General features: G+C 47.5%; 1 protein-coding gene across 2 annotated transcripts in view; it reads left to right on the forward strand.

Moving 5' to 3' along the window:
* Nucleotides 1-26,688, forward strand: part of LOC126544152 (band 7 protein AGAP004871-like) — a 256,271-nt gene that overhangs the window by 177,232 nt on the left and 52,351 nt on the right. For both annotated transcript variants that reach the window (XM_050191389.3, XM_050191387.3), the window contains one exon: nucleotides 26,370-26,476. In XM_050191389.3, the coding sequence (XP_050047346.1) occupies nucleotides 26,370-26,476 (107 nt within the window). The remainder of the gene's footprint in view (nucleotides 1-26,369; nucleotides 26,477-26,688) is intronic.

The following is a 26,688-nucleotide window of genomic DNA, read 5'->3' on the forward strand; positions in this document are numbered from 1 at the left end:
TTTTCATCCACAATACGTCACTGTTTGTTTTACCTTCACGTTGCCGCTTTATTCCTGCTATACAGGACGCACTCTGATTTCACTTTTTCCTTCTGTGCGAAACAAATAACTTGTAACACATAGAGAGTATGTGTCTCTTCTCTCTAGCAAAATGTGATAAAAAGCTAACAGTTTCTTTTTCTTTCTTTCGGTTTCATATATCTAACTATCTAGATACGATAAGAGAGAAGCAAGGAGAGGCAGGGTGGTTAACAGACGCACGTCCTGTTTACTACCCTGCACTGGGGGAAAGCGATATTGGGGCGAAAAGAGAAAAGAGAGGCAGAGCACTAGCTTCGCGCACATCAGGCACTGCATAGCAGCGCGATAAGAAATGTCCAGTGCAGCATATGACGTACTTGCTATGTATCGCTCGTTCAGAAGAATGTTTGCAAGTGTTCTTTCGTCTTTCAGGTGGCGAAGTTTTCTCCCTCATTTCACGCTACGAGTAGTTTGAATACACCAGGGCTGAACACTGCACGAATTGATCCGCGCTGCGAAGGCGTAAAAGAATCAGCCTTGCCGCTACTGCACAAGCTTACGTCGCAGTTATGGCAAAGATACGCCATCATCATGCACACGCATTTCGACATCTGATTTCTCTAATGTGCGCTGTATCATATTGTACCGTATTGTGTCGTGATCTACTGCATACCTATATTGTTGCAGCAGATACCTGTCTCAACATTTCGCTGAAGAAGTGATATATGTTTAATAGGAGCAAGAGCTTTTGGGAACTGCTCACGCGATAGTTCTGCATCACCTAGAATTTGCCCGAATGAAACCGAGAGGTTAAGCTTAATTTCGAGCTACGTTCTGGCGCAGGACAGCATAGCACAGCAGTCGCGAATTCGGTAAACGTATTCGTCGGCGCGAATGCTAATAGTGTGATTCTTCAGAGTCCGTTCGAATGATCCGTGAATTCGAATGACCCTACTGCAAGGTGTCAGGATTGCGCTATACTTGAATTGCTCACTAAAATTTGAGAAAATTGTAACTCCATTAAACGTGGAAGCACGCCCGTGCACCGCACTCACATAGTCGCCACGCGGAACGTACACTACACAACACGCTCTTCGAAGTCAGGCGTTTCACGCGTGTGTGTGTACGTGTGTGAATTTAGCATTTAGTGCTCTAAATCTGAATTTCGCGCTAAATGAAGGTGAAAGGCGCGCACAGTTGACGGAATCATTGCGTTCACCTCTGTGAAGCTACCTTATCCCCAATCGGTTCGGCGTTTTGCAGCAATATACCCAAATTCCAGCCTCAAGAGAACAACGAGGTTACGGAGTGTGCAAGTAGCACATTTACCGCTTCTTCTGTAGGTATCGAGGTGGTAATGTTATGCTAAACTTTGGTGTGTGGTGGAGTGCTTTCTTTTTGACCAGAGCTAAAAAGCGATTTAGTGAGGCCCAAGGACCACGATAGACAGCGAAATCGACCGAATGCTCAGCCCCTTGCGGGTTTCTTTTTCTTCTAGCTCCCAATTTGCGCACTTCACTCTTTTCACGCTGCGAGATTTCTTTTGTTCTGGGTCAGGGATAGGAAAAATGATTTTTCGATAAACGTGAGGCAGCTCTCTCTTTCTCACACTGCTTTTTTTTTCCTCAACATTTGTACCTCCAGTGCTTCTCTGCATCTTTTTGTTTTTTACCCCTCTTGTGGATGGTGTGGCTTTGGTTACTTCTTTGCCTTCTTCCCAGGAGCAGGCGCAAAACTTGAAACAGAGAGAAATGGCGGAACACACAGCGACAGAAAAAGGATTTCGCGGATTGCAGTGATTTGAGTTCACTTTTCAAAAGCGATACCCCCTTCATTGATCCAAAGATTGGTGTACGATTACTTGCGCCGATGTTTTCTGCTAGCCGACAAGCCAGTGCTGTTTGCCAGCTCTTCTTGCTCCGATCGGCTACTGCAAAATTTTTTTCTCGACACTTTTTTTCTTTTTTTTTTTGTAGTGTGCGTTTTGACTTCGTTCTTCCAGCCTCGACTCGGTGAACGTGAGCATTTCAAACGGTTTTTTTTTTTTTATTGGTGTTCCGGCCTTACAACACTAAAACAAACATATGAGACCCGTCCGCTTCGTTCATTCTTTGGGGGGCGCTCTCGCCGAAAGTGGCGGACAGTAGATCCTTCGTGTGCCGCGAGACATTGTACGATCATTCCCGAAGTTTCAACATGTAGTATCTGAGAAAGCGCCGAATGGTGTGAGATAAAACAGCAAAAGATCAAATATTGTCATTTATATGTCAAACGTCTAACCTGTTCACAATGAAGTACTTCCTTAAAACGCGGTCGTAGTTTACATGCGTCTCATAGGCCTATAGCAGCAGCAAAGACCTTGACAATAAGGCAGCAATGCGAGGGAACAGGCAAGCTTTATTAATACTGATCCGCTATGTGTGCATTAGAAAACAATATGGCGGGCTTCGTTAAGTCGCCCTTATTAGGAAAACAAGAGAAAAATCACGATGACGCGTCTTTTGCGAGCGCTAGCAATGAACGTTATATGCTTTGTCGGGGCCTTCACATCGACCCTGAGAGTACCCAATTTGAGGGAAAATGCGCATCGCGAACGTTTATGCGGAAGGTGTGCTTTGTATACACCTGGAGAAACGCGCCCACATACTTTCATTTGTTTCGTGCAAACGCGCGGTGCTCCCGTACACGGCCGCGTCGTCGAGCCGCTCGGAAGCCGATCGGTCTCTCGCGTGCCTCCGAGGTAGTGCGGCCGATCGGCGGTAGCCGCTACGGCCGGGAAAATCGTGTTCGATGATCAATGGTAGAGCACCTTTGAAATGCGCCCAGCTGTTGACGCGGAGAGAGCGTAGGAATCGGGACCCCGGTAGCCGCGCGACGGCAACGGTGTGTTTGTTCGTTGCCAGGGCCAGGCCATTGATGGGCGACGACGGTGCTGGGAGCCGTTTGGCTGATGAACTTTAAGGAGCAGCTGCGTCAGCGCCCCACACTGAGCGCGGAAGGAGCGCGCCCCATACGGGAGAACGGCCTGTGGCAAATAAAGAAGAAGAAGGTGCGCCGAGCAGCGCCCGTGCGCGCAGATCGCTCGCTTGCTGCCAGATGACGGACGAGTCAGGCGTCCGGGTCTAATCCGCTGTCGTTGTTTTGCTACGCGGCCGCTCGTCGCATGCACGCGTCAGGTAAGGCGTCGGCCCTTTGCGCGATGCGCAAACTCGTTGCGGTTTGACGAAGCTTGAAAGCGAACACGCAAGTCGCCCGCACTCCGCACAGTGAACGCGATTTGCTGGTGGTCGTCTGTAAACACGGACGACAATGATAACCTGTGCGGTTCGAGCGGTGGACTGGCGCAGGAAGGCGAGAGTCAACATATTTCAGTGGAGAGTAGATCTACGCCTTATTGCGATATTTCTTTCTTCTTTTACGAAGTATCGTTCTCGTTAGGAGCGGTAGATCTTCTAGGTGGTTCCCTAGTGCGTTCTCTAGGTGGTTCCCTAGTTCCCTAATATCGCGGTTATTATGCGAATCTCTAGCCGCGTGAGGAAGGGACAGTTGAAACTCGCCCGATTAAACTCGGGACAAGAATGTGAAATCGCGAAATAACTTTCCTCACTATTCACAAAATAGAGAGCTGTCTGCTCAAACTTATCTATCGTTATTTAATCTATACGTGCTATATTCGGTACAAGTATGTGTATTCGGATATTTTGTTTCAGATAACTTTCCCTCTTCTCTAAGGTGTTCTAGAGATGCTACGATGCTTCTCTGGGCTGCTTGTTGAACGGCTATTAGCTTCTTTGGTTTAGCGCATGTAGCCACAGCTTTGTGTACGGTCTCAAGCTGGCCGACCATCTACTAATGCTAAGCGTTTAATTTTAACTATACCTTCTGTTTACTACCGCTTTCGTTTATTAGGCGCTTCGTCCTTTAGCGATAGTCGGCAGCTGCCTATTAAAGATGCTTCGGATTTGTGGAAGCCCATATAAACCACCATGCAATATCGTGCCTCTCCTCGCTTCGTCGCAAGAATCGCTGACACCGCAGCTTGCGTGCTCGCTTTCATAATACATCTGAATTTAGTGCCTGCCAACCGTCACTGAGCAACATTTCGTACAAAATGGCATTGAGGGTCGTCGCTGTTTGCTTGTTGTTCGTCCGCATTTGCATATTAGGGAAGCGCTTGCTCAAATTGGACGCGTTACAATAACTTGCCGCAGACAAATGAGCCGCATTCAGTGGTCATAGAAAGTGAAAGTCGAAATTTTATCAAGGCGCTAGCACGAGGCTACAACGTCTCTCACAGCTCACGTAAAGGTTGGAATGTAAATAAATAAATAAATAAATAAATAAATAAATAAATAAATAAATTGAATATAATTTTCATGCAGCGTACCTTACCCGCCGCCATAAACTAATATAATGAGGACAGCTGGTAGGAAATACGTGAAGCTACGCAAGTTCATCATGCGGATAAGATGAAAAAAGATAAAAAAAGAAGATACAAAATAAAGAAAGGGTAAATCATGAACAGGAACGGTAAATTTGCAGAGTATCGCGAGGCTGATTCCAACTCGGGGAAGGACGGATCCAAGTAACGGTCGTGGCATGGTGGGTCATCGAGTGCTGGACGTACAGCGCGCTGAAGCGTGGAACGACGCCTACCAGCGTAAGATAGACACTGCTCGCACTGCGTATAAAGCCATTTTTTATAGACACACGTCCCCACTCCCCTGCCCCAACGATTTCTTTCTTTCTTGAATGCGTTGTCACTTACGGGCTGTTTATCGAGCATCTCTAGAGCATTGCTACGACGCTTTTCCGGCATAGTTAAATTGTCAAATCGGTTGTGCTTGCCCAATTTCTATTCGTTGAAGTGTCCGAGAAATCTCAATGTTGGTGGCGATTAAGGATGTGTAAGCAACCTGGCCCACCCACGTTTTAAGTCCATGGACTAATTGGAAGCCATCGCAGTCCACGAAAGGCCACAGCTTAGGCGTTAGTACTACGTCAAGTACATAAATAGATAAGGAGCAAGTGTTCAGCAATCAAATGTAATAGCTTTAAATATCCATCTTCCTCATTGATACGGCAAACAGTACTGACTGATTTCTTTTCTTCTTGTTCATTTTTACCAAGAGAAGTGCACCCGGTCGCTGCCCTGATATCTAAGTAATTCGTAATGCATGACGTAATCCAAGGGTAGAAACTATACATCAATGCGTCTCCCCCGGCGCGTGCTTTAATAAGGTACTTCACCTTTAATCGTACTTTTTGAATAGCGAAGCTGCTTTCTTTTGCACATGTTTCCCTTTGCAACATGAGTCTTGAGGAACAATAAATCGCAAGACTACATCACTTTTGACTGGTGAAGTGTTCTCGTAAAACTCTCGTTTTTTTCTTTTTTTCTTTTTTGGCGGGAATCGGTTCATTCTTAGTGGGGAAAGTAAAGGCCCAACTTCCCTCCTTTTATTTTCCTTTTTTTTAAAATTTCGCATCACAACCGCAGTGCCGGTACGTGATTGTAACGCACAAATTTGTACAGTTTTCTGGCATTTGTGAAAGTCTCGGGGAGAAATAACTTTATCAAAATAATTTTCTCACCAGAAGAAAAAGTTATAAAAGCTTGCGACGTCGAGTCTTTTGTTTCCTTAGGATGCTACGAAATCGTCCTTTATCTATTAAAGGTTAAATATAGATACGGGCCGACGTTGTCAGTCTGCATGACGTCACGGATAACTTGTGCGGGAACTTGCAGATGGCGTCGTCACCTGTTTGTGGCTTTTGTGAGCGTGTGTGTGGCTTACGCATGCTCCCATCACTCTAAGAGTGGCCATTTTGCTATTGGTGAAGCTTATTTAAATTAACGTAGCTTAATATTTGCCTTTTGTATCGCTTTAACTGTCCACGGTGGGAGTGTCGGTTGGTTGATTGGCTTCCGATCTGATATCGCAGCATAGCTCAATACTGTGGTATCTGTTTTCAACTGGTCTCCTAAAGCCGATCCTATCAGCTGCGAGCCAGCAATCTGGTGTGTCACTGATTATTTGTTGAGCAATCTTGAGCAATGGGGAGAGCTACTAAACATTTGTTCGCAAGGCAGCAACGCATTCATCGAGCATTTAATGAAATTGAAAAAAGTCCGACAACGTTTGTCGCTTTCCACAGTAGGGGTACCAAAGATGGGTGTTTTAATGGAATAAATGTGATCAGTACTCACGAAGATTAAAGCGCATCGGTGGTGTACGGACCTCGAGCGCATGTTCAAGCAAGGCAATTGAGCTAGCGCGCGCGCGCGCACGCACGCACGCACGCACGCACGCATGCACGCACGCACGCACGCACGCACGCACACACACACACACACACACACACACACACACACACACACACACACACACACACACACACACACACGCACACGCACACGCACACGCACACGCACACACACAAAACTAAACATGAGAGACTTGAATAAGTGAGCCCTCTGCGCTATGAAAGTCAGAATGCAGGCGCATCATTGTGACATTTTTTTGCAAACATCGTTATAAGTAGGCTTTCCGAACTCAACTTGGACTTGTCGCACTTCTCAAGAAGAAACTACGCAAGAAAATGTAATTTACAAGGATGCCTGAGGAAATTTTTCTGACCACCTTGGGAAAGTCATTTCAACAATGCTCAACGAGCCTTTTCTTATGAAAACCATTTCTGAAAAAAAAAATGAGAAAGAAAGAGAGAAAGAAAGGAAGAAAGAAGGAAAGAAAATCCTTCTACAAAACAAAAAAGAAAATGGAAGAAACAACAAAAGTTTGTAAACTGGAGACACGTTTCAGGGCACAAGATTTGAAGCTGATTTCACTTCACTTTTTCTTTTCATTTAGAAAACTGGAAACTGCTTTGTATGCAACAGAATTTGCACCGATACCCTTTGTTCACTACGAAGGCGGTTACTCGGCGTATTAGGTTTCTTTACACGTCGGCTGCTTCACATTTCTTTGTGTTTCTATCGTAGACCCACGCAGGAAAAAAAGAGAGGGCGAATAAAGAGTCCGCAGAAAAGTGAACTTTTCGTAGAGATAGTGAAAGATTGAGCAGGAGGGAAAAATATGGAAGAGAGCGGGTACCTGCCCTCAGCGCGCTCTATAGGTCCTATCAGAGAACATCTGATCATGCATGCAAATAGCTTGCATGCGAGCTCGTTTCCATCTAAAGCAGCCGGTTCTTCTGTCACCAGTTTCACTTTATTTCTTGTTGTGTGGTTAAAAAGAGATAAGAGCATAGCTAACAAAGTGCAGGAACGAGGCACCAGTTTCGGTCTCCTAAAGAAGAAAGGGCGACCATCAAGAGAATACGACATAGAACTCCTGCACAAAAAAAAAAAAAAAAACAGACAGCAAGAAATTTGTGGGACATGCAATGGCTTGTTTATTAGGTTTTGCGTAGTCTCTCAAGTCAGTGCTTTTCGCATTTTCTGTCACCCGCGCAGCCCTGAGCGCCGCGCCCGGGGCGATAGGCACCGCCTGAGCCGTTCACCTTGTTTTTACTGTCCTGCTGTTCCTCTTTCGCGCGACCATTTGTGCGTGCGTTTATATTTTGCGGCGCAATGTCACGCTAGTATTTTTGTTTCCCTTAAACTGCAGCCAAAGCTGTTGCGAGTATGTAAGTCGGGTTCGCAGATATGCGGTCAAAGAGTCTTACGTGCACACATAATTCGAAAGTTTATGTTTCCGCTCATGTTCTTCTCCACAGGTTGGCGTGAGCGTGCACCTGTTATTGAGGAAGTTCTCAGACTTCGTATAATTAAGACTACTCTAGAATAAATGTTAAATGTGGCTGCCGAGGATGAAAGAGATTTAGAGAGAGAGAGCAATAAGATGGGAAGGCAGGGAGTATAACTGGAAAAGATCCATTTGGTTTGCTATCCTACATTGGGAGAGTTGTAATGAGACAGAGTCATGGCCCGAAAAGCGATGAGCACGGGAGGGTTGCAGTCGCTTACATGGGTCACTTAAGCGCATAAAGCCGAGTAGCACCTCGATCACCTTTTGGCACGACGACCGTATGGGGCGGCACTGCAGGATCATCTGCCCAGAAAGCATCCGGTCGATCCAGACGAGCCAGCCAGGTCACGAGCTACCACTGGTAGTGGGGACGACGGTAAAAGACGTGCTTGATAATTTCATCGCTGCCACAGTTGTCACCGGAAGCACTGTCGGCCATTATGATATAGCAAGTGAAATATTTAGTGAAAGCAATATCAAGCCACAGTCGGAAAAATACAGCTGTCTATGTTCGGGAGAGTTCACATTGCTGACAGTGCTGGACAGAAAGGTCCAGGCGATGCAGATGGGTGTACTGGAAACTTGACCGGTTCCACATGAGCCACGGATCATCGCACGTGCACATGCCAAGTTTAGCGGGATTGCTTTCTGCACGCAATCTTCATCAGCACATCGAGCAGCTTCATTGGTACGTCTGGCTGGCCATGAGGTCAAAGTGACATGTGAAAGCCAATGAGAAATAACGTCGTGTCTTTTCTGGGCGAGTGCAAGCTCTCGAATGCCAGCCACAGTTGGTTGTGTAGTTAGGCGGATAGCAAGCACTGAATCATCACTGAATGCACACTTCATATTAGAGGTGCTTTCTTAAGAATCACAGGAATAGTGCTGTGAAGATCAGTAAAATCCGCAGCTGTCGATATTGTCTAGTGAAAGGTCACCCGGGCGGCGACTATTACACGGGAGATCACTGTCATGAGAAGCCAACGAACAAAGATGCCAAGGACAACATAGGGGAAATTACTTGTACTTACTTGTGGCTATACGGTGTGTCGCTACATTGCTTCAAATGTGATCGTGTTAACATCAACGGCCGTTCTGAGATTGTTTCTGCCGGATTTTTTCTCTTCTTGCGGCCAGATCACTGGCAGGAGAGCCACATCCACTCAATCCCAGTGTTTTGCGAGCTTCGTACAATCACAAATTCGACAAACGTTTATGAGTATTTATTACTTGTACTTACTAATTGAATTAAAGAAATGATAAATGAATGGCAATGAAAGTGGATGAAAAAAGCAACTTGCCGCAGGTGGGGAACGATCCCACGTCTTCGCATTACGCGTGCGATGCTTCAATTAATTGAGCTACCGCGGCGTCGTTTCCCCATCCACTTTTTTGGGTATTTATGTTTTGCTACTACAACTAACCTTGGGAGTTTTAGCCAGCGCCACCACTCACAGACCTCGGCGGCGGATGTGGAACATGCTTTCTGCCGCAGGCGTCTCGAGTACGCGATCTTTTTGGGTGAAGGCAACTGATACATAAGCCCACACATGCTACCTGAAGGCATCAATGTTGACGGATTCGAGACCTTCGTTATGTAATGAACGAGAAGGGGGTTAACCGAAGGTATTACAAAAGAAAGCCGTCAGGCATATTGCTGGTATTAGTTATAGATTACACTCTAGAGACTTTTTTGTTGAGTATAATATTATTCGCATCAGCACTACCCTCGAATATCGGGAACTTTATTACATTAGATTTGCTCCACCTGCAGTGAATGAGTTTCTGAAATCCCTTGCTGTCATAACCTTAAAGGATAAAGTTGTTCGTACTAGATGTGCTGAAAAATATACTGTTCCTCGAACCAAAACGAACTATGGTAATCAAACTATGCATTTCCTGATGGCAGAAATCCTAAATACATGGGAAACCAACGAAAGTTATATATATTACATAGTTACAGAATTTAAGCGATATTTTGTAATGTCAAACATGTCGGTCTTTCTCTTTTGTGTAGATTGTTCTCGAGGGACTGCTAGAGTGTTTCATTCACTGCAACATGTGTTTGCAAATTTTGGATTTTTTAATACTGTTTTCAGAGGGGGAAACAATATAATGCTGTGTATATAAATGTTTACTCTTTCAATTGCTATTCGTTTGAATGTAATCTTGTATATATGTATCATGTTATCACTTTGATTGTTAACTGCGTTTTTTGTTTATCTGCCATGTATCTACTTATGTTGGTCCTCAGGTGCACACAAGCTACACTTATGTAGCTATTTATTCTGTGGTCCTTTCCCCAATTTCGTACATGGGAGAAATAAAGGCAATTTTCAAATTTTTCTACTTCAAGAATGTCACGAGTTTCGAAATTAAGCAGCGAGGTAGCGCCGTGTGCTTGCCGTTGCTTCACTTCTTCCGTGTCTGCAACGCCTTACGTTTTATACTTTAGCGTCATACGTTCGTGTTTCGTGCGCGTCACATCACGCACACTTCTCACTAGCTGCTTCAGGCTGACTTAGGAGACTGGCCGGCGTGTGTGGAACTCTTTCAGCGACTCAGGTTGGCTCAAAAAAGTACGCAGAGTGCTGAGCGTATAACAGTCTCCTTTTGCGTCTTCTGCACATCTATTGCCGCTATTCGTAATATGTACTATTTCGCACAGAGGTTATTAGCGTTCTTAAGATAATTCGAGCACTTTCCGGTCTCTATCTCTCTACGTCCGGACCTAACCGTTTTGCTTTCACGCCAACTTGGCGTGTGCCACAGGGTGTGTGTACGCCGTTCATTCAAGGGAAGCGCCAGAGGGGAGCCCGAATTCAGTACCCGCCTCATACAGGGCGCGTTTCGGCGTTCGCTATACGGTGTGTCGCTGCATTGCTTCAAACGTGATCGCGTTAACGTCAAACGGCCGTTCTGAGACTGTTTCTGCCGTATTTTTTTTCTTCTTGCGGCCAGATCACTGGCATGAGAGCCACATCCACTGAATTCCAGTGTTTTGCGAGCTTCGTACCATCACAAGTTCGACAAACGTTTATGCGTATTTATAAGCGGTACCATGTAGGTTTAAACACGTTGGTAGAGCAATACGCTGTTCATTAACTTCGATCAGAACCGCACACTGAACGAATTAATAGACCCCGTACGAAACCGCACCTCTGGCGCAGGCTCTCGTCTCCTTTCACGGCATCGCAAGAAAAATAGCCGAAGCGTGTCACCTCAAAAGGCTCGTCAAAGAAAAACGATTAATTAATTTACTCTCATATTATACTGCGGCGAATGCGCCGCCTTGTTCTTTCTTCGTTACTTGAACTTGGATTCGCACATTCAAGTCAAGGTATTAGGACTTGTGTTAATAACTGCGTTAGATGCAACGCAAATGGTTTTCTTCTGTGCTCGTGAATGACTGTGAAGGGAGGGGTGGAGGGGGAAGGGTAACGGCTTTCGTGCTTTTCTCACGAAATTGGAGCTCGAGACACGCGGGCAAAAGGCGAGTCTGTCTAGGCGGGATAGAGGGAGAGCAGAGCGAGAGAGAGAGAGAGAGGCGTCGCCATACGCAGGAAGAAGACGCGGGGCGGCCCGACGACCGAGTCGCGTGGCAGCGCAGCCCGGGCCGCCGGTGCACGGGGGGCGGCCGAGGCGGCCCACTCTTTTCTGTGGCTTGCAGCCATAACTCATTGGAACAGGTCGCCCTCATCGCTTTGATTCACGGCTGCGATATTTCAGGGCTGACGCACGCGAAAACTCGGCCACGAAACGTAAAAGAACAGCCTCCGCCGCGCCACGTGACTCAAAACGCGGACGGGGCCCAAAGAAAAACACGTTGCCCCCACCGAACGAGTGCAGAGGCAGGAGGTCGGGATATCGTCTCGCCGGAGACATTAGGAAGCGCCTTCGTATCGTAACTTAAGACTCGCCATCTCTTCTTCTCTGCCTCGGAGCATCAGCCAGCCGCCGCCACACGTACCCCCTCCCCCCCTCCCCCCTTCTTTCCTTGCTTCTTCCTGTTTTCTCTGCCTTATGTGGGCGTCGTCGTTTGAGTCCCCGTGCGTTTGTGCGGCGCTCCTCAAGCCTTTAGCGGCGTATCTTGGCTCCATTTTTGCAGTTCGCGTATGACTTAAACGAATTTTTCCTCGCGGTCCTCTTCTGTGTCGGAGGACGGCGAGGCTGTTTCTCCTCTCTCCACTTCGGACCTCCGCGGTGGCGGCCGCCGTATATTTGTGTTGGCGCAAATACCTCTCAGGAGAATGGGAAGCCCTTTTGCCGCCGCTGCCGCGCGCGTTTATGATGGAAACGGGTTCCCAGGGATCGCTGCCCTGCCAGGTGCTTTGTAACTCGCGCGCCCTCATCCAGGGGCTCCTTCTTCGTGAGCCTCCCCTCCCTCCCCCTCTTTAGCCGCCTGTTTCGCCTCTTCCCCGCCATGCTCTCAATTTACTCCGCGGCCTGCACTTTGCCCCCCTCCCCCCCGCGCTTTCTTTCATTTAGCTTTTCTTTTTCTTTCTACTTTTACAGCGAAGATTATTTTCCTTGAAAGTCATCCGCCAGTACTGCAGGTGCGAACCCTGGCTAACGTTCCTCTTGTCCATTGCGTTGGAAAAACGAAAACAAGAACAGAATCCTCGTTCGAACTGTTTCATTTCAGGCGTATCGCTCTTTTCTCCGCAATGTCGTCTTTATGGCGCAAATGCTCGTTAGCGCCTCTTCGCAGCGGCAAGCACTTTTAGCAGTTGAGCCGCCTGCGTTTCGTTTGATTTGTTTGTCCCGTCTTTCGTGCTGTTCGATCTTGATTAGAAAAAAAAAGAACAAGCGAAATCCCAGACAATGTCTCTCTTTCGTCGATTCAATTACTTCAGTCCCGAACAATAGTCGTTGGTGAACATCACCAGACTGCCAGGATGTATGTCGCTCCGTTGAGGATTGCGCAGCGTACTTTTGCAGAGCTCCCCGCTTCTCGTCTTATCCATAAGGAAGTTATACTAAATTATTTTGGCTTAACGTTCTTGCTTTTTGTATTAACAAGGTATGTTAATTTTATTTATATAGTCCCTCTCGCGGCAGCCACGGCAGGTTCACTGGTAATGGTGGTCTTCCAGGGTTTTTGCTGAGTCGCTGTTAATTTACACTGAATTTACACAACCACGTTAAACACTAAATATATGGCCAACAGAGGCATACGTCCTACCTTAGTCTCGCTTATTTTCTTTGAAATTGATTGTAATTGATATTATCCGTGCAATGAGGTCTTTATTTAAACACGGTAGCCATGCGCATACTGTTTGCTTTGTTTCCTTTCTTTCTCTTTCATTTTTCTTAAGGAGTGCTGGGCAGAGGTGGGCAACTGCCCTCATTTTTCGTATTCCTCCTTCATCCTCACTACGCAAATACCGTCCTCACCTCACCCTCACGCTCAAGTTGAAAAATTTGGCCGTCCTCCCTAACCCTCGTCTTGATCTAGAAAAAATTATTCGCCTTCCCTCACCCTCAAGTTGAAAATGCTACCATGCTTCTCTTACCTGTCGTTTTCTACAGTTTCAAATGAACGATTTGTTCGGCCCGCGAGCTTAGTTTACAACACTGATTGTCTAGTGCCATTCCTATTGTCAAAGCGTGACACACTGCTTTGTTTTTAGGTGTTTGATTATAGGTCCACAATATAAACGGAGTTTAGTCAGACTCACTCACAAACGATATTTTTTGCTTAGAGCTCACTCGCACTGAGACTCACCGAAATTCTATTCAGCCGGTGGGACCACTTGGACTCAGACTCACCAGAACCGTAATCAGCCAGGCTCACTCAGACTCAAACTCAAGAAAATTCTACTCACTCGGGTTCACTCGGACTCACTCAATCAGACCCAGATCTCACAAATTCGGACTTTCTCTTGAATTGAACGTTTCAATGACAAAAATGCCTTCCTACCTGGCTAATATATAGCAAAGCAGAGGAATTGCAAACGCTAATAATTCAGAAAAGAGTTTGCACGAGAGTCGTTAATACACAAGAAATTTCCTTATTTCTTGTTCATCACCATGTCTTGTAAGAATGTCATACCTTGGCAGTGCTGGATTTATTTCGCCTGAAGATACAATGGGCAAAAGGGATCTTTACTGAATATCCAAATTCGCGGTTGTTTGTGCATGCGTGCGTGTTTCACCGTCGGATGACGGCAAAAATGCATGCTGCTGATGGAGCGCTGCCGATGAGCTAAAGAACGCCCTGCCCCTTCCTCGTCGCCAGTCACGATGCAGGCGACCTTGTTCACGGAACGCACGCTTGAGAGCAGCACAATAACACTGCGCAAGCGCTCCGTCACGTGTCTTTTTTCATATTTCGCGGGCTTTCTTTGCAACCCGGAAAAAAAGGACTACGTGAGATGTAACGTAAAGGAAGCAACTCGATCGGTGGTTCCTGAAGGTTCCCTACAAATCTGCGTATCATACTTGGGCTCCTCCGCCAATAATTAAAAAGTTCGGTAATTAAACTTAATTTATTAGTGAGTTACGGGGAAAGCAAAAAATTTTCTGAGTTACTGTAGGCTATTGCGAATAGTATGCGTTCGGTTGAATTCGCTTCCGACGCGCCTTTGATATTTAAATTCTTGGCTCAAGTTATGTGGGACACCCTGTATATATGGAACACGAATGTAGTGCTGAGTGCTGTCATGTTTCTAACAAACTGCTAACGGTGCTTTTTATGCGGAATGTTGCAGGCTAGATACGGAGACTTGAAAACAGAGAATTTGTGCGAATTCATTAATATATGCTAAGCAACCACGCGTTAATCTATCCAACAATTCTGCTGTGTTTATTCTTGAGAACCAGCGCAACAGCTTGGCGTTGTGGAGGTTGAGCTAAAACGCTTAAGGGGGATGTTCACTATAAATAAAGGCACTCGACTTTCGCTGCTATGCGCGAGTTTAAGAATAAACCAAACAAGTTTTGGTTGTACTGTATACCAGCTCTGTTTATATTATCGACATGTTTTTCTTCATCTTGATGCTTCCTTTATTTCGTACGTCAACAAACGTTATCAGTGCTCGAAATTCCAGGATGCTTACTTCGAATAAAGGAGTGCACTGACGGGTGGTGATCAGTGAAAAAAGTCGCAGTTTTGCCCGAAATGGGAAGCATCGATTGCGATAGCAAACTAGTAGACAGCCATTATAAGTAAAGATGGTAGTTTTATCAGCCGTATAAACTTGTAAACACTCACTTGCTAACTAAATTAGCAAACATAGTGTCAGCGCGCCCAGGCAAACATGCACACATCAAACTCGATGATTGCGGACACTCACTGTGAAAACGCTGGCCTGAGGAAGCGCGACAGCAGCAGCAGTGAGCAAAGTGACCTTCGCGCTGTCTATCGCTTCGACGTAAATTGAGCGGCGAGAACACAGCACACGCAAAGCTACGAGCAGTCGGCCCATCTATACTCTGTCGCCAAAGGAGATTGCTTTCAAGATAAAGACCGCGTGACCGCGCCATACGCAGTTGCTGCCGAAGTACGACGCCTGCCCCACCCCCCTACCTCCCCTCCTCCCAGTTCCTTGCGCGCGACAGAAGACGGCACGCTGCCTCGCCGCTTTCCTCCCTTGCGCGCGCGAGATTGAACCGGCTCACTCTCGCACGTTTTAACTCTCACACGCAGCATACGGCGCGCAGCGACGGTTCTATCACCCTGGGACTTTATACGGAACATCACGGCGACGGCGACGGCGACAGTAAGCATGCACCTGGAGCGTCCATATAATTGAATTAAAAGATAATATCGGACTGACGCCAAAAAGTCACCGTCATTCCTCCCGCTCTCTTTGCCGCGTTCAGTGGCTACAGTTTTCAATATGTTTAACAGCTAACATCAACAGCAATTCATGAATTTAGTCAGCTAAAAGTTGGCTTCGACATACATCTTTATTAGAGACATTTCCTATCAGCGCCCTCCGCACTTCAGATTTTAAACCCGCCACGCGCGTATGATCTGAGTGACATTTCTGTACTCCAACAATATGAATTGCCTTTTCCTCATTTAACATCGCATCGCCACCGCACCCTCCCTCATCTCACCCTCACCAATACGCTCGAAGGCGATCCTCACCTCACGCTCACCTCACCACGTGAGGGTGAGGGCAGATGAGGGTGAGGAAGGCCCGTATGAGGGCTCGCCCTCGCGAGGGCGCCCGTGTCTGGTGGCGCCACGCAGATTTTTTTTTTCCATTGATTTTTTCGGAGCTGCGAACAAGTAGCTGGGCTCGTATTCGCAAATAGTTCTTACGCTAGAATTGTTCATCATACAAAATTCTAGCCAACCCTGATGCTGGGCACATTATTAGTGAAGGCAACTAGCCAATGGCCAAGAGCACTTCAAAGTGAAAAGTTTTATCGATTCGGCTGACAGTGCTTACGAACTCTGCGGCGTATTGATGCGAACGTAACAATGCAAAAGTACTGGCGGTACAGGAAATAGACGAGGAATGAAATCACAATAAAGGCGGCAAAGGCATGAACAGGCCCAACGAATGTTATAGCAAGGACGGGATCCATAGGACTAGAAAAAAGAAAAAGAAAACGCACCGTCAGGAACATTCATAATTCCAAACCTGTTTGCCTCCCGTTATCTCCCGTTATCAGTGACCGTACAGACATTTAGGAAACTATGCTGCTTCACCACACTACATTCGGTTCATTTCTTTAGGTTGTGCCGAAGTTTTATTTAAAACTTTTCTTAAGGCCGCTTACTCTTGTTACCTGTCAAGAATTTTCTATTAAGCGCGTCCCACCACCAGCTGAAGGGACACTAAAGGTTAATATTAAGTCAACGTGAACTGTTGAAATACCATCCCAGAAACCTCGAACCGCTTGTTTCATGTGAAGAAGAGACTTATTTTAAGAGAAAATGCGTTCTGAAGCGTCCGCGTACCTCTAGCGCAGTTCAAATCACTCGCCCTCCGATCGAGGAGGGGTGACGTCATGGTCTCATAGTGACGTTGCGCCGTCGCTGAGTAAAACGGCGCCCGCAGACGGCGCTACGGCTTTCCTGCGCGAAACGCAAACGCATGGCCAGAAACAGAGCCAAGACAGAGCCGACAGCAGCGCGAAAGTGGAACTATGGTGGCTAGCGGAAGGGAAAGCGCGCCACGATAAGCTGGTTCTTTATTTTATGACGCCAACTTTGACGATCGTTGCAATGGCGAACCCTGACAACGACACATTGGCTCGCGATGCTGGGCAAGGCTTCAGCGATTCAAGCACTGATGAACGTGACCTGCTACAGCGGGCTCGCGCTGCCGGCGTCGTTGCATACTACTACGACGGCAACTGTATGTCATGGCTGTACATATTCGCACATTTGTAGCTTTTCTTTCGTGAAAACCAAATGCCGCGCTCACTGCCCCCGTCTTCGACCTGCAGTTGTTCTTGCGCTTCGGAGAATGCAGGCAAGACCGACGGAACAGCGCTACGGGAAAGCATTGTTTTGAAAGGCACTCCACACGACTTCAGCAAGTCGGCTTTGTACTCGTAATCCTCTGGACGAAAGTGCAGCGAGCACACTATGCGATTTTACGGCTCTTTGACAACGCGCTGTGGCAGAGGTATGGCACTTAACCACTTCGAACGGAGAGGTTCACTCGTTGGCACACAGGGATAAGTAACATTGGATTCGCCGCTGCAACTGCCCTTGGCCAAGTTCCGCGGACCGTTCGCGCATCCCACGACATGACATGGACGTGGCATTCTCGCTGCTTGTTCCAAATGCAAGTTTCGCGTGCCAGCAGAACCAGCGCAGCACGACGCGATAACGAACCAACGGAAACTCCAAAGCAGCGCGGCGCAGAGTGGAGCGCGCAGAGTCAAGCGAAAACGAAACCTTTCGACCACCCATACTACTTAAGGGTAACGTCAAAATGTTATTTTTTTCTTAGAATCGAACAGAAGTAGACAAGTAGCACTTTCTTCCGTTTTATAACTTAAAGAAATGGCCTCTTTAATACGAGTAGTTGAGTACTAGTGACAAATTATGATGAGGAGTGCCTTCGTCATCGGGCTCGTACCGGAATGTCGCTGGGGTGTCTCAAATCGTGTCATGCATTTACCTCGATTTTTCAGTTACTAAAGCTCTGTTCGCGATTATATTGACGCCTTAGACGTTCAAGAGCATTGCTTTATCATTTTAATTTAACTTCATAGTAACATTTAGTGTCCCTTTAAGGTTAAAGAGTCATGGCGAGCGACATCGCTTAACGCCTGTAAATTTTTAAAACGTTAGCTTTGGCATTTTCCGCCCCGTGACGACGCCTTGTTGCGCTGGCGTTTTTTACGCAAGCTATTCGAACGTCTCCCGGGCACCTAAGGCGCTCGCGCATTTCCCCGTCTCCAGCCAAAAACGGCGCCATATCTTTACCTGCCATTCGACCCTGATCCCAGCAATTTGGGTTTCCCAGCATGCAGGCATTCTTCGTTTTGTTTCTCTGCCGCGCTCGCGTGCCCATCGTCGTAAAACATCATTCGTCCGAGAAAGCAAGAGTGAAGCGAATGCAGGTATGCACGGAAAAAATAATAATAAAGAGCGAGTGCATTGAATGATAACAAATCGGAAATTTGGTTGCCAAATGTCTTTCCCACGAAACTGGTCGCCTTTATTTGGCAAGAAAATGAAACAGGAACAAAAAACAGTGAACGAAATGTCGGGAGACCCAGCGCGAAGCGAAGCGCTTTTCAAATCCCACCTGGACCAAACAAAAGGGCACATACATCACGTAAACGGCCCTGGAAGATCGAAAAGGGAAAGGAAAGAAAAACGAGTATTTGCTCACTGCGTCTGGCGGGGTCCGCCCTTGGACAGGGGAGAGACTGAAGGCGTTTTCTTTCTGAGCTGCCGTCACAATTTGTTGCCGCGACTCCCGATCTGTGTGTTTGCGTGGGCTCGGGCCCAACGCCGAGACTCTTATGTATCGCCGAATACGCGCTCGTTTGAAAAACCGAGCTCTGAACTTAGCATTTCCCAGTCCCGTAGAACATCACTCGCGCACGCTGCTGGGCTCCTAAATTTTGTTTGATGTCGTTTTTTTCTCTATTTCCTATGCATCCTTTTAAAAACTCTCTATAACTCTCTCTCTCTCTCCCTCTCACACACACACACACACACACACACACACTTTCAGCCGAATACACTCCGAATTCAGTCCTCCAAATCACAGAGCGCGCCTACTTTGCATCTGCAGAGCATGAATCGCGCTGTCGGGTGCCTAATTTTTCTGCCTCTGACTCTCCCACCCGGCAAGCGCCTTCAGCCTTCGCAACGATCACGAAAAGCCAATGTGCACAGCTAAAAGTGCGCATGCACGCGCAGAAGCACGCACACGTAAAGCGTATTCAATCATTGCAAGCGTTTCGTACACTATTGTCAAAAGCCGCTATGACACAGACAATAAGTATTTATGAATTTCTTAGTTTTCTCATTGCTTGCACCGCTTTAGGTGTTGTGAAAGTCAAGATCATGATAGTTTCTCTTATCTTCATAAAATCGAAATGCTGCAAACTAGCGTTCGCAGCATTGCAGAAGCGGTCGCATATTCGCCTCACACCGCCATCATGCTGCAGGTCCTCAGGCAACGTAAAAGTTGGCGCAGCGCTTGAAGTTCCAACCCTGCTAACTGATTTCTTTAAGAGCAACTCGGGAGCGAAATGCACAAATGTGTTGTACCGAGCGTTGTGCGTGAGTCCATACTCGAGAAACATCTCGATGTTTCTCGAGCTAGCTCTCTCTCTCCCTCTCTTTAAATCATATTCAGCCCAGATTTATTTGCTCATCTCTGACAAGCGCAGCACGTACTTAAGAGTTTTTACTGCATCTGTACTTAAAATGAATTTAAACGCAGGATTTTCGTGAACACAAAAGATAAACATCTCGCTACATCAATGACACATGCAGTTATACGCAAGCGTGCCATCAATAGTAGTAGGTCGCTTAAGAAAGTTCTTGTGGGTTCTTAAGCAAAGCCTTTCCTGTAAAAATTAGAGATGGCGATGTTGTTGACATCCTTAGGCGGTACCTATATATATTTGCAGCTTGGGCGCACAAGGTTCCTTGATGTCACACTAACGTAAACTTAAGGCAGGCAATACTTTAGGCATGCACTCCAAAATATCCGCTAGGTGAAACAAGGAAAACTCAGCTTTGACAGGAGCTTGCAGGAAAAGAATACTCGCAAAGTTCACCAACCATAACCTCAGTTGTGAAATCCTGCAAGTATTGCGTAACAGCCCACGTGAGTAAGCGCGTGCATGACAATTGATTAAAGGAGTCATACAGGTAATAGCGGCCAATTGCAAACGGCAAAAACCTCGCATTAGTTAGTGCCGTCTGCGATTGGTAATCGCCCCGGCGATAGAACGTTGGTCGCCGCCGCGAGTGGCGGGTCCCCCACGTGAGAACACCAGCCAATGAGGAACTTCTCTTACGTATATGCGAGACTTCTTCTGAATACGGTCCCAGACCTTCGTAACGTTTTGTGGATACGCTTGCCTTAGGATGCACACGAGTGAGTCACCGAAGAGAAAAACTCTCACTGGCCGCCAGCGGTGACAGAATTCCATTGTTGGCACTTTCCACAGGCGCACCAACGAAAAGGAGTGTGACAAATGTTCATCATGGTTATAATACGTGGGTGGTTGAATATGCCGCTCGTGCTGTACGAGCTGCCCCAGGCGCACACATATATCTCGGGCGCTGTGTGCACTGTATTGAGAAGAGAAAGCCGCAGAGAGAATTGGCTGCTGCAGGTGGTGATGCGTTGAGATACCCATTTCATATCCCGTCGTAACATAAAATAAGCCGAGGGGAAAAAGGACTAGCTTGCACCGGGCATAAACTTGCGGCAAGGAGGCCAAATATGAATCAAGTGAGCTATCTTAGAAGAGCGGAAATGGAGAACTATGAGCTCGCACCCGTTTCAGTCGGCGTTTTGTAATATATGATATGGGGTGAAAAAAAATTGCCCTCTTGATATTAATCGGCGTGCACGTGAAGTTACGCTGCCTAGTGTCAGGATTGGGGGCTCAATCCCATCGCTCGTAACCCGTTGTCAAGATTGGAGTCCGGCATGAATTCGAAGGTAGCTGGCCCATGCCGTCGTCCAACTTATCCACGCTGAGGACGTTGATGAAGGGAAGGACTGCTTATCATCGAGAACAAGGAATAAGGGTTTATTTACAGTATTTACATGCAGTTCATCAGTCTAGCATGACTGCGAGAGAAAGTACGTCAGTCTAACACGACTGCTTTAGAGAGTGTCTCAGTCTATCATGATGGCTTAAGAAAGTGTCTCCGTCTAACATGACTGCTTAAGAAAGTCTGTCGAGCATCCGCACAGCAGCGGCTTATAAGCACTCGGCCCCCCCCCCCCCCCCCTTGATTCCAAGGGGACAGAAACGTTCGTCTAGTCATTGTAAACACGCCGCCTCTCCCCGGGACGGCTTACACACATACACGCACAGACACACACACATACATGTAGCATGGTCCGGAGCCGACGTCAGAGGGGCTTCGTAGAACTCGGAGCTGACCCGGGTAGCGCGACCGGGTAGCACATTGTCTTGCGTCTTGGTCGGCGCTTGGGAAGGGGCCTTCGTCGACGTTCCCGCGGCAACTCCCCCACTCATAGCAGATCAGGTCCGCGTTGGGGAGTTCGGTAACAACAGTTGGCCCGCCGAACTCATTCCGTCACAACGGCGACGAGGCTAGAGCGTAACGGTGGCGGTTTCAGCACAAAGCCTGCTTCGTCAAACGCATCCTAGCTGAAGCGACGGAGAGTGGAGGACGCGCGTATTGTTCCCGACACAAAGTCGACTTAGTCACGCCGTGGCTAGAGCTTGGCGGCGGCGTTCCAAAATGAGGTTGCCACCGCTGGCGTAAATGGCTGGCAAACTTGCACTGCAGCTGGCCGTTCTTAACACTAGTCAAGAAGCGGCTCCTCGCAGATCATTTCTGTAGAAAGCACACTTTACTACCGAGCGTGACGAGGAAACTTCGTGGTGTGGTACTATACGGCAGCAACCATGCGTACTTCAATGACTCATGCAAACGACCGACAGTGAGTAACAGGTAGAAAGTTAAACCCCAGTGCGAACGATTGCGACAACAATGTATTGCGCTCAGGAAATGACTCAGAACTATCACTCCTGTGGGAATGTCACACTACGCTAAACAGTTTTGGTGAAACAGCCCTATCAGGGAGATTTTCTGAGCGGTTCTCGAAGCTTGTTTTGAACGCGGTAGTATTCTATGGTTGCGGAGTGTGAATGTTGAGTTTGTGTTGATGATCCCGTTTACAAACGTGCACGGAAAATGTGAACAAGCAACACAACTTGAATAAAGAAAAGGAGCAAATGGCGGTGCCTGTTGGGATCGCACTTAATAATTCAGAGTGCGAAAACCAATGTTCTCGTACTGTGCGCAGTTTCTCAAGCGCAGTCTCTCTTTTGGTTTTTACTACGCAAGAGGTTTATCTATGTACCCTCGTGTCCAAGAGTAACGGAAACCCCGGACCCTTCCCTACCTTCATTTTTTACCTTCATTGTTGCATAGGCTAGCAAAGATGTTTTTTTCTACTTGATATCATTCAGGAGAGTGATTATAGGATTTAAAAATCATTAAGGGTATATATTCCAGCGACACCCAATCGCATTTTGAAAACAGTGGCAGTTTCGCCCGAAAGGCGAAGCATCGATTGCGATAGAAAATTCGAGGACAGCTATAAGAAGTAACAATAGTATTTTTATCAGCCGTAAAAACCTGTAAACATAGGCATACTAACTAAGTTAACAAGCATGCATGCTTGTTAGTTTAGTTTGTGTCACGCGCGTACGAACACATATGAACAAATCTCACTCGATGACCGCGGAAGTTCGTTGTCAAAACGCTGCAATGAGGAAGCGCGGCAGCAGCAGCGAGCGAATTGACTTTCGTGCGGCCGCTCGCGTCAACGCGAACTACGCCGTGAAACACAGCGCAGTGCGTGCTCTGTATCCGTCGTAGATGGCGTTCAAGATACAGCGCCCTGGGTGGGCGCGAGCGCGGCCCGGAGTGACCCAGGGTAGAACACCCCCCTCCCTCTCTCCCCTCCCATCGAAGCCTTGCGCGCGACGGAAGGCGGCGCGCTTCCTTCCTGCTTTCTGTTGTTGCGTGCCGGAGGTTGAGCCGCGATCGCCGGCTCACCCTCGCTCGCCTTCTGTGTCTTCGCCTTCTGTGTCTTCGCCTTCTGTGTCTGTCACTTTTGTAGTCATGTGTACATTGGAATTAAAGTGCAGCCTGCGCCAGATCTTTACGAAGTGCGGAATCGGGGAAAATAAAAAGCTATGTATTTCCGCAGCTTGGACACGCGACCTGGTATTCGGACTTTAAGTCTGAACAAGACAGTGTTGTACGGTCTTAATGATTGGAGTCACAAAGTGCTCGGAAATGCAAACTTTTCTTTCCTTTACGTCTTCTACTTTTCGTTTCCGTCTCTCTTTCTCGCTCTATCTCTAGTGGAAAAGAAAGTTTCCCATGATCATTAGCAGATGAGAATTGGGAAGGAGGGGGTGGAGGAGGCGGTGATAGTGAATCTTATGAAGTGACTTTGCGGTTACGATCAATTCCATAATTTTACTTTCGATACTCAATGTTTTCGTCTCCCATGTCTTTTGTCTAATCATAAAAAGTAAAGCAAAAAGTGAATCCCTGAGGCCAAGGTGATTCTGAGACCCACATGCAGCCATTATTGCTTAGTAGGCTTGCAGAGCGCTAGCATCGCAGAAACATTGGAAGACTCGCAATTCTTTTGTTATCCGGGACTGATTGCGCTATAGACGTGTTAATGTAACGCACGCCGGTCCCAACAGGCCGTTCTCCGACCATAGAGCGATGTCAGCTGCGCCCGCTGTCTGCTTCTCAATCACTGTGAAGACTGCGGCTTAGGCAAAGAGCAGGCCTTCGTTACCTCGGTTATTTCTCCGTCTCAGGCATCGCAAAATTGTTTCCTGACGTCGCCGAAATTGCCACGCTTTGGTCGGCAAACGAAAAGACTCAAAGACAGTCAGTGCGAGAGTCGTTTGAAGCGTTTTACGCGGCCGCGACATAACGATGCAAGGAGTCGTGCGAGCGATATTCAACCCGGGAACACAACAACACAACGGGCGCGTGCAGACAAGGCAAAGAGGAGGAGCATCGGGACAGCGACGAGGAGGCAAAATCCCAGGAAGCCCGAAGCCGCCCTGTTGCGCGGCCGATCACTCTTGGGACGTCTTCATACGCCGCAGCCATTGAGGCCACTCGTGGCCGCTGATATATCACGCTGATATTGCGCCGCCAACAGCTCGCGCGCGTGCAGCCGCGCTTGCCGTGCACCGCTGTTGCCGGAGGAGGGATGACAGCAGGGTGGGGGGATGACGCATCGGAGGTCCGTCCGAGTGCGCGGCCTTTCAGGCCGCCGCCGACCACGGGGCCCCGAGATGAATGGTGTAGCGCGAATACCACAAGCGAGCAAGATCGAGAGATGCACCGCCGCGGTGGTGGGTTTAGTTCCGCGCGAGTAAAAGCGCGTCCGAGCTTCTGCTGCCGCGCGCCACCCGAGGACAGGAGCGCGGCGGCCTCCAATAATGCCGCCGGCGCCGACGACTCTTCTGTGACATTCATCACGCTGAATAGGAGTTGGCCCATGCGGACAAAACTCCTTGGCCGTCTCCCCCAATGCGGTCCAGGGTGCTGCTGCTGCTTTTGTTTTCCGTCCCCTCTAGCCCGCTCGTCTTATCTCGCCGGTGGACGGACGACGCGCAGACAGCGGCGATTGGCGTTGGTTGCCTAATCTCGTCCCTTACGCTCATCGCGGACGGCGCGGGGCATCTTGACCCGATGCGCGCTTTGTCTTTGCTTGTTTCCCCGTTTCTGCCCTCTTTTCACAAATAACGGGACCGCAATCAGTGATATATAGGCGTCCTATATGGCTGCAGAGAAGCCTATTACTGGTGCGCGCAATATGACTCCCATAGAGATCCCGTCGCTATCGCGCAGCCGCGCTCTCATCGAGTGATTTATAAGTTGTCTCGCTTCACAACTGTCCAACTCGCTCGAGTATTGGCGTGGAATCCCGAGAAATGCCAGCCAGGAAGACTTTAGTTATAGAGTCGTACGCGGGGCCACTCCCGTTTCCCTCGATCGCGCGCAATACTTGGAGCATATATATTTGAAACGTGTCCCTTGATTACTATACTTACTTCCAAAAGCCCACGAGTGAACCGAATGCCACGAGCGTGAAGCCCACCTTGATTTCTTACGTTATACAAGCCTGCGCCGAGGAGCTCACTCTTAAGATTGGAACGTTAATCGGGCGGTCCCCACTACGGAGCGCCTCATAATGAGGTCGCAGAACGTAAAACCCCGCAATTTTAAGACTGCAACCTGCGTAAAGGCGCAGATTTTCTCATTTGAGCGTAACAAGCTTGCTGCCGCCTTAGGCAAAGGTAAACAGCTGTGTGGATTTTGCTATTGCCGGTCAGGTTAGTTCTTTCTGTGGTGCATTGTGCCTGGCGCAGCAATGTCTTAGTGCGACCAGAATTAAGAGCTTGAATCTAGGCTTGTTGTGTCTGTCATTCCCGTCAAACCGTCGCCGTCGACCTCCTCTATCGATACAGTCGCACGAACAGTCAACGCTTTTGGTCTTTCCGTGTCTACTATACGCGCAAACGTCTAGAAGCGGCTAGACTTATTTTTGCTGCCCTCTGCTGTCTTGTTTTCATTTCAGCCGACTTGTTTTAGCTCAGTTGCGCCCGGACCTTCATTTCAGCAGTTGTTGCAATCCATAGCATGAAATGCAGCTACTTTTGTATTTCGTGCTATGTATAGTTTGCTTATTCTCCACAGAACTCGAGTGGACGGCCATGGTTTCAGCTTTCATCTGTGAAAAGGTGTTTTTGTTAAGCGTTTTAAACGCGTCAGCATTTTTATACAGATCCCTGAATGGGTATCGCATCGCATGGCGTTAGTGACCCGTCAGATTAGCGTCCTTGCAGAATTTTTTTTTTAAGGGAAGAGAAAGAAAATGAAAGAACAGGGGAAAAAAACTAAGGGAGAAATTGAAACCACCCACAGCAAACGTCTAAGCTTGCAAACATAGTGGTATGTGTTGAAAGCGACGAATATTAAAAGGGAATAGGATACTGGCTTGCAAACATATAGAAGCCGAGAGCCTCAATCTCAGTGGCGGGCGCATTACGGCATTATGAACATCCCGGCGATTCCCGCATTGTGGGAACAAACTGTGCATAAGCGGACTCTTTTTTTTTTCGTGCGCATGGCTTGTTTTAAAGTGCACACATTGTTGATAACTGCTAGATAATACATCAGTGTCATTTGAGGCTTAGTGTCGAGCACAGTGAACGAACAAAATACTAATGCGGGGTGTAACACACATTCATGTGTGGATATGTATTAAAATAATTATTACGTTATCTATTCTGCATCCGTGCAGATTTTCTTTGCCGATTGCATGGCATGGATGCTTGCTATGTATACTAGACAGTTGGTGTTCTCAATTTCAGGAGAATCCGCGGAAGCTGGACTCGGGATCTGTGGTTGGATCCTCACCGTTCTGTCGTTCGTGATTGTCGTGGCCACCTTTCCCTTCTCATTGCTTTTTTGCATCAAGGTGAGCGCACCTTTCCTTTATTTTGCTGTTTAGAATTTTTTATTTCATGCTCTGAACGTCTGTGCTGGGAAGATTTATTAGAAACTACAATAAATTCAACTCGTTAAAGAAAGAAAATTCAAACTCACAAGAAGCTGTGGGATTAGAACTCGCCGCTTTCTGCAGACAAAGCCGCAAACAAATGTTCCGGATCCTCAAACCAGTAGTGGCCA

Source organism: Dermacentor andersoni, chromosome 1, assembly GCF_023375885.2.
Source record: "Dermacentor andersoni chromosome 1, qqDerAnde1_hic_scaffold, whole genome shotgun sequence".
NCBI lineage: Eukaryota > Metazoa > Arthropoda > Arachnida > Ixodida > Ixodidae > Dermacentor > Dermacentor andersoni.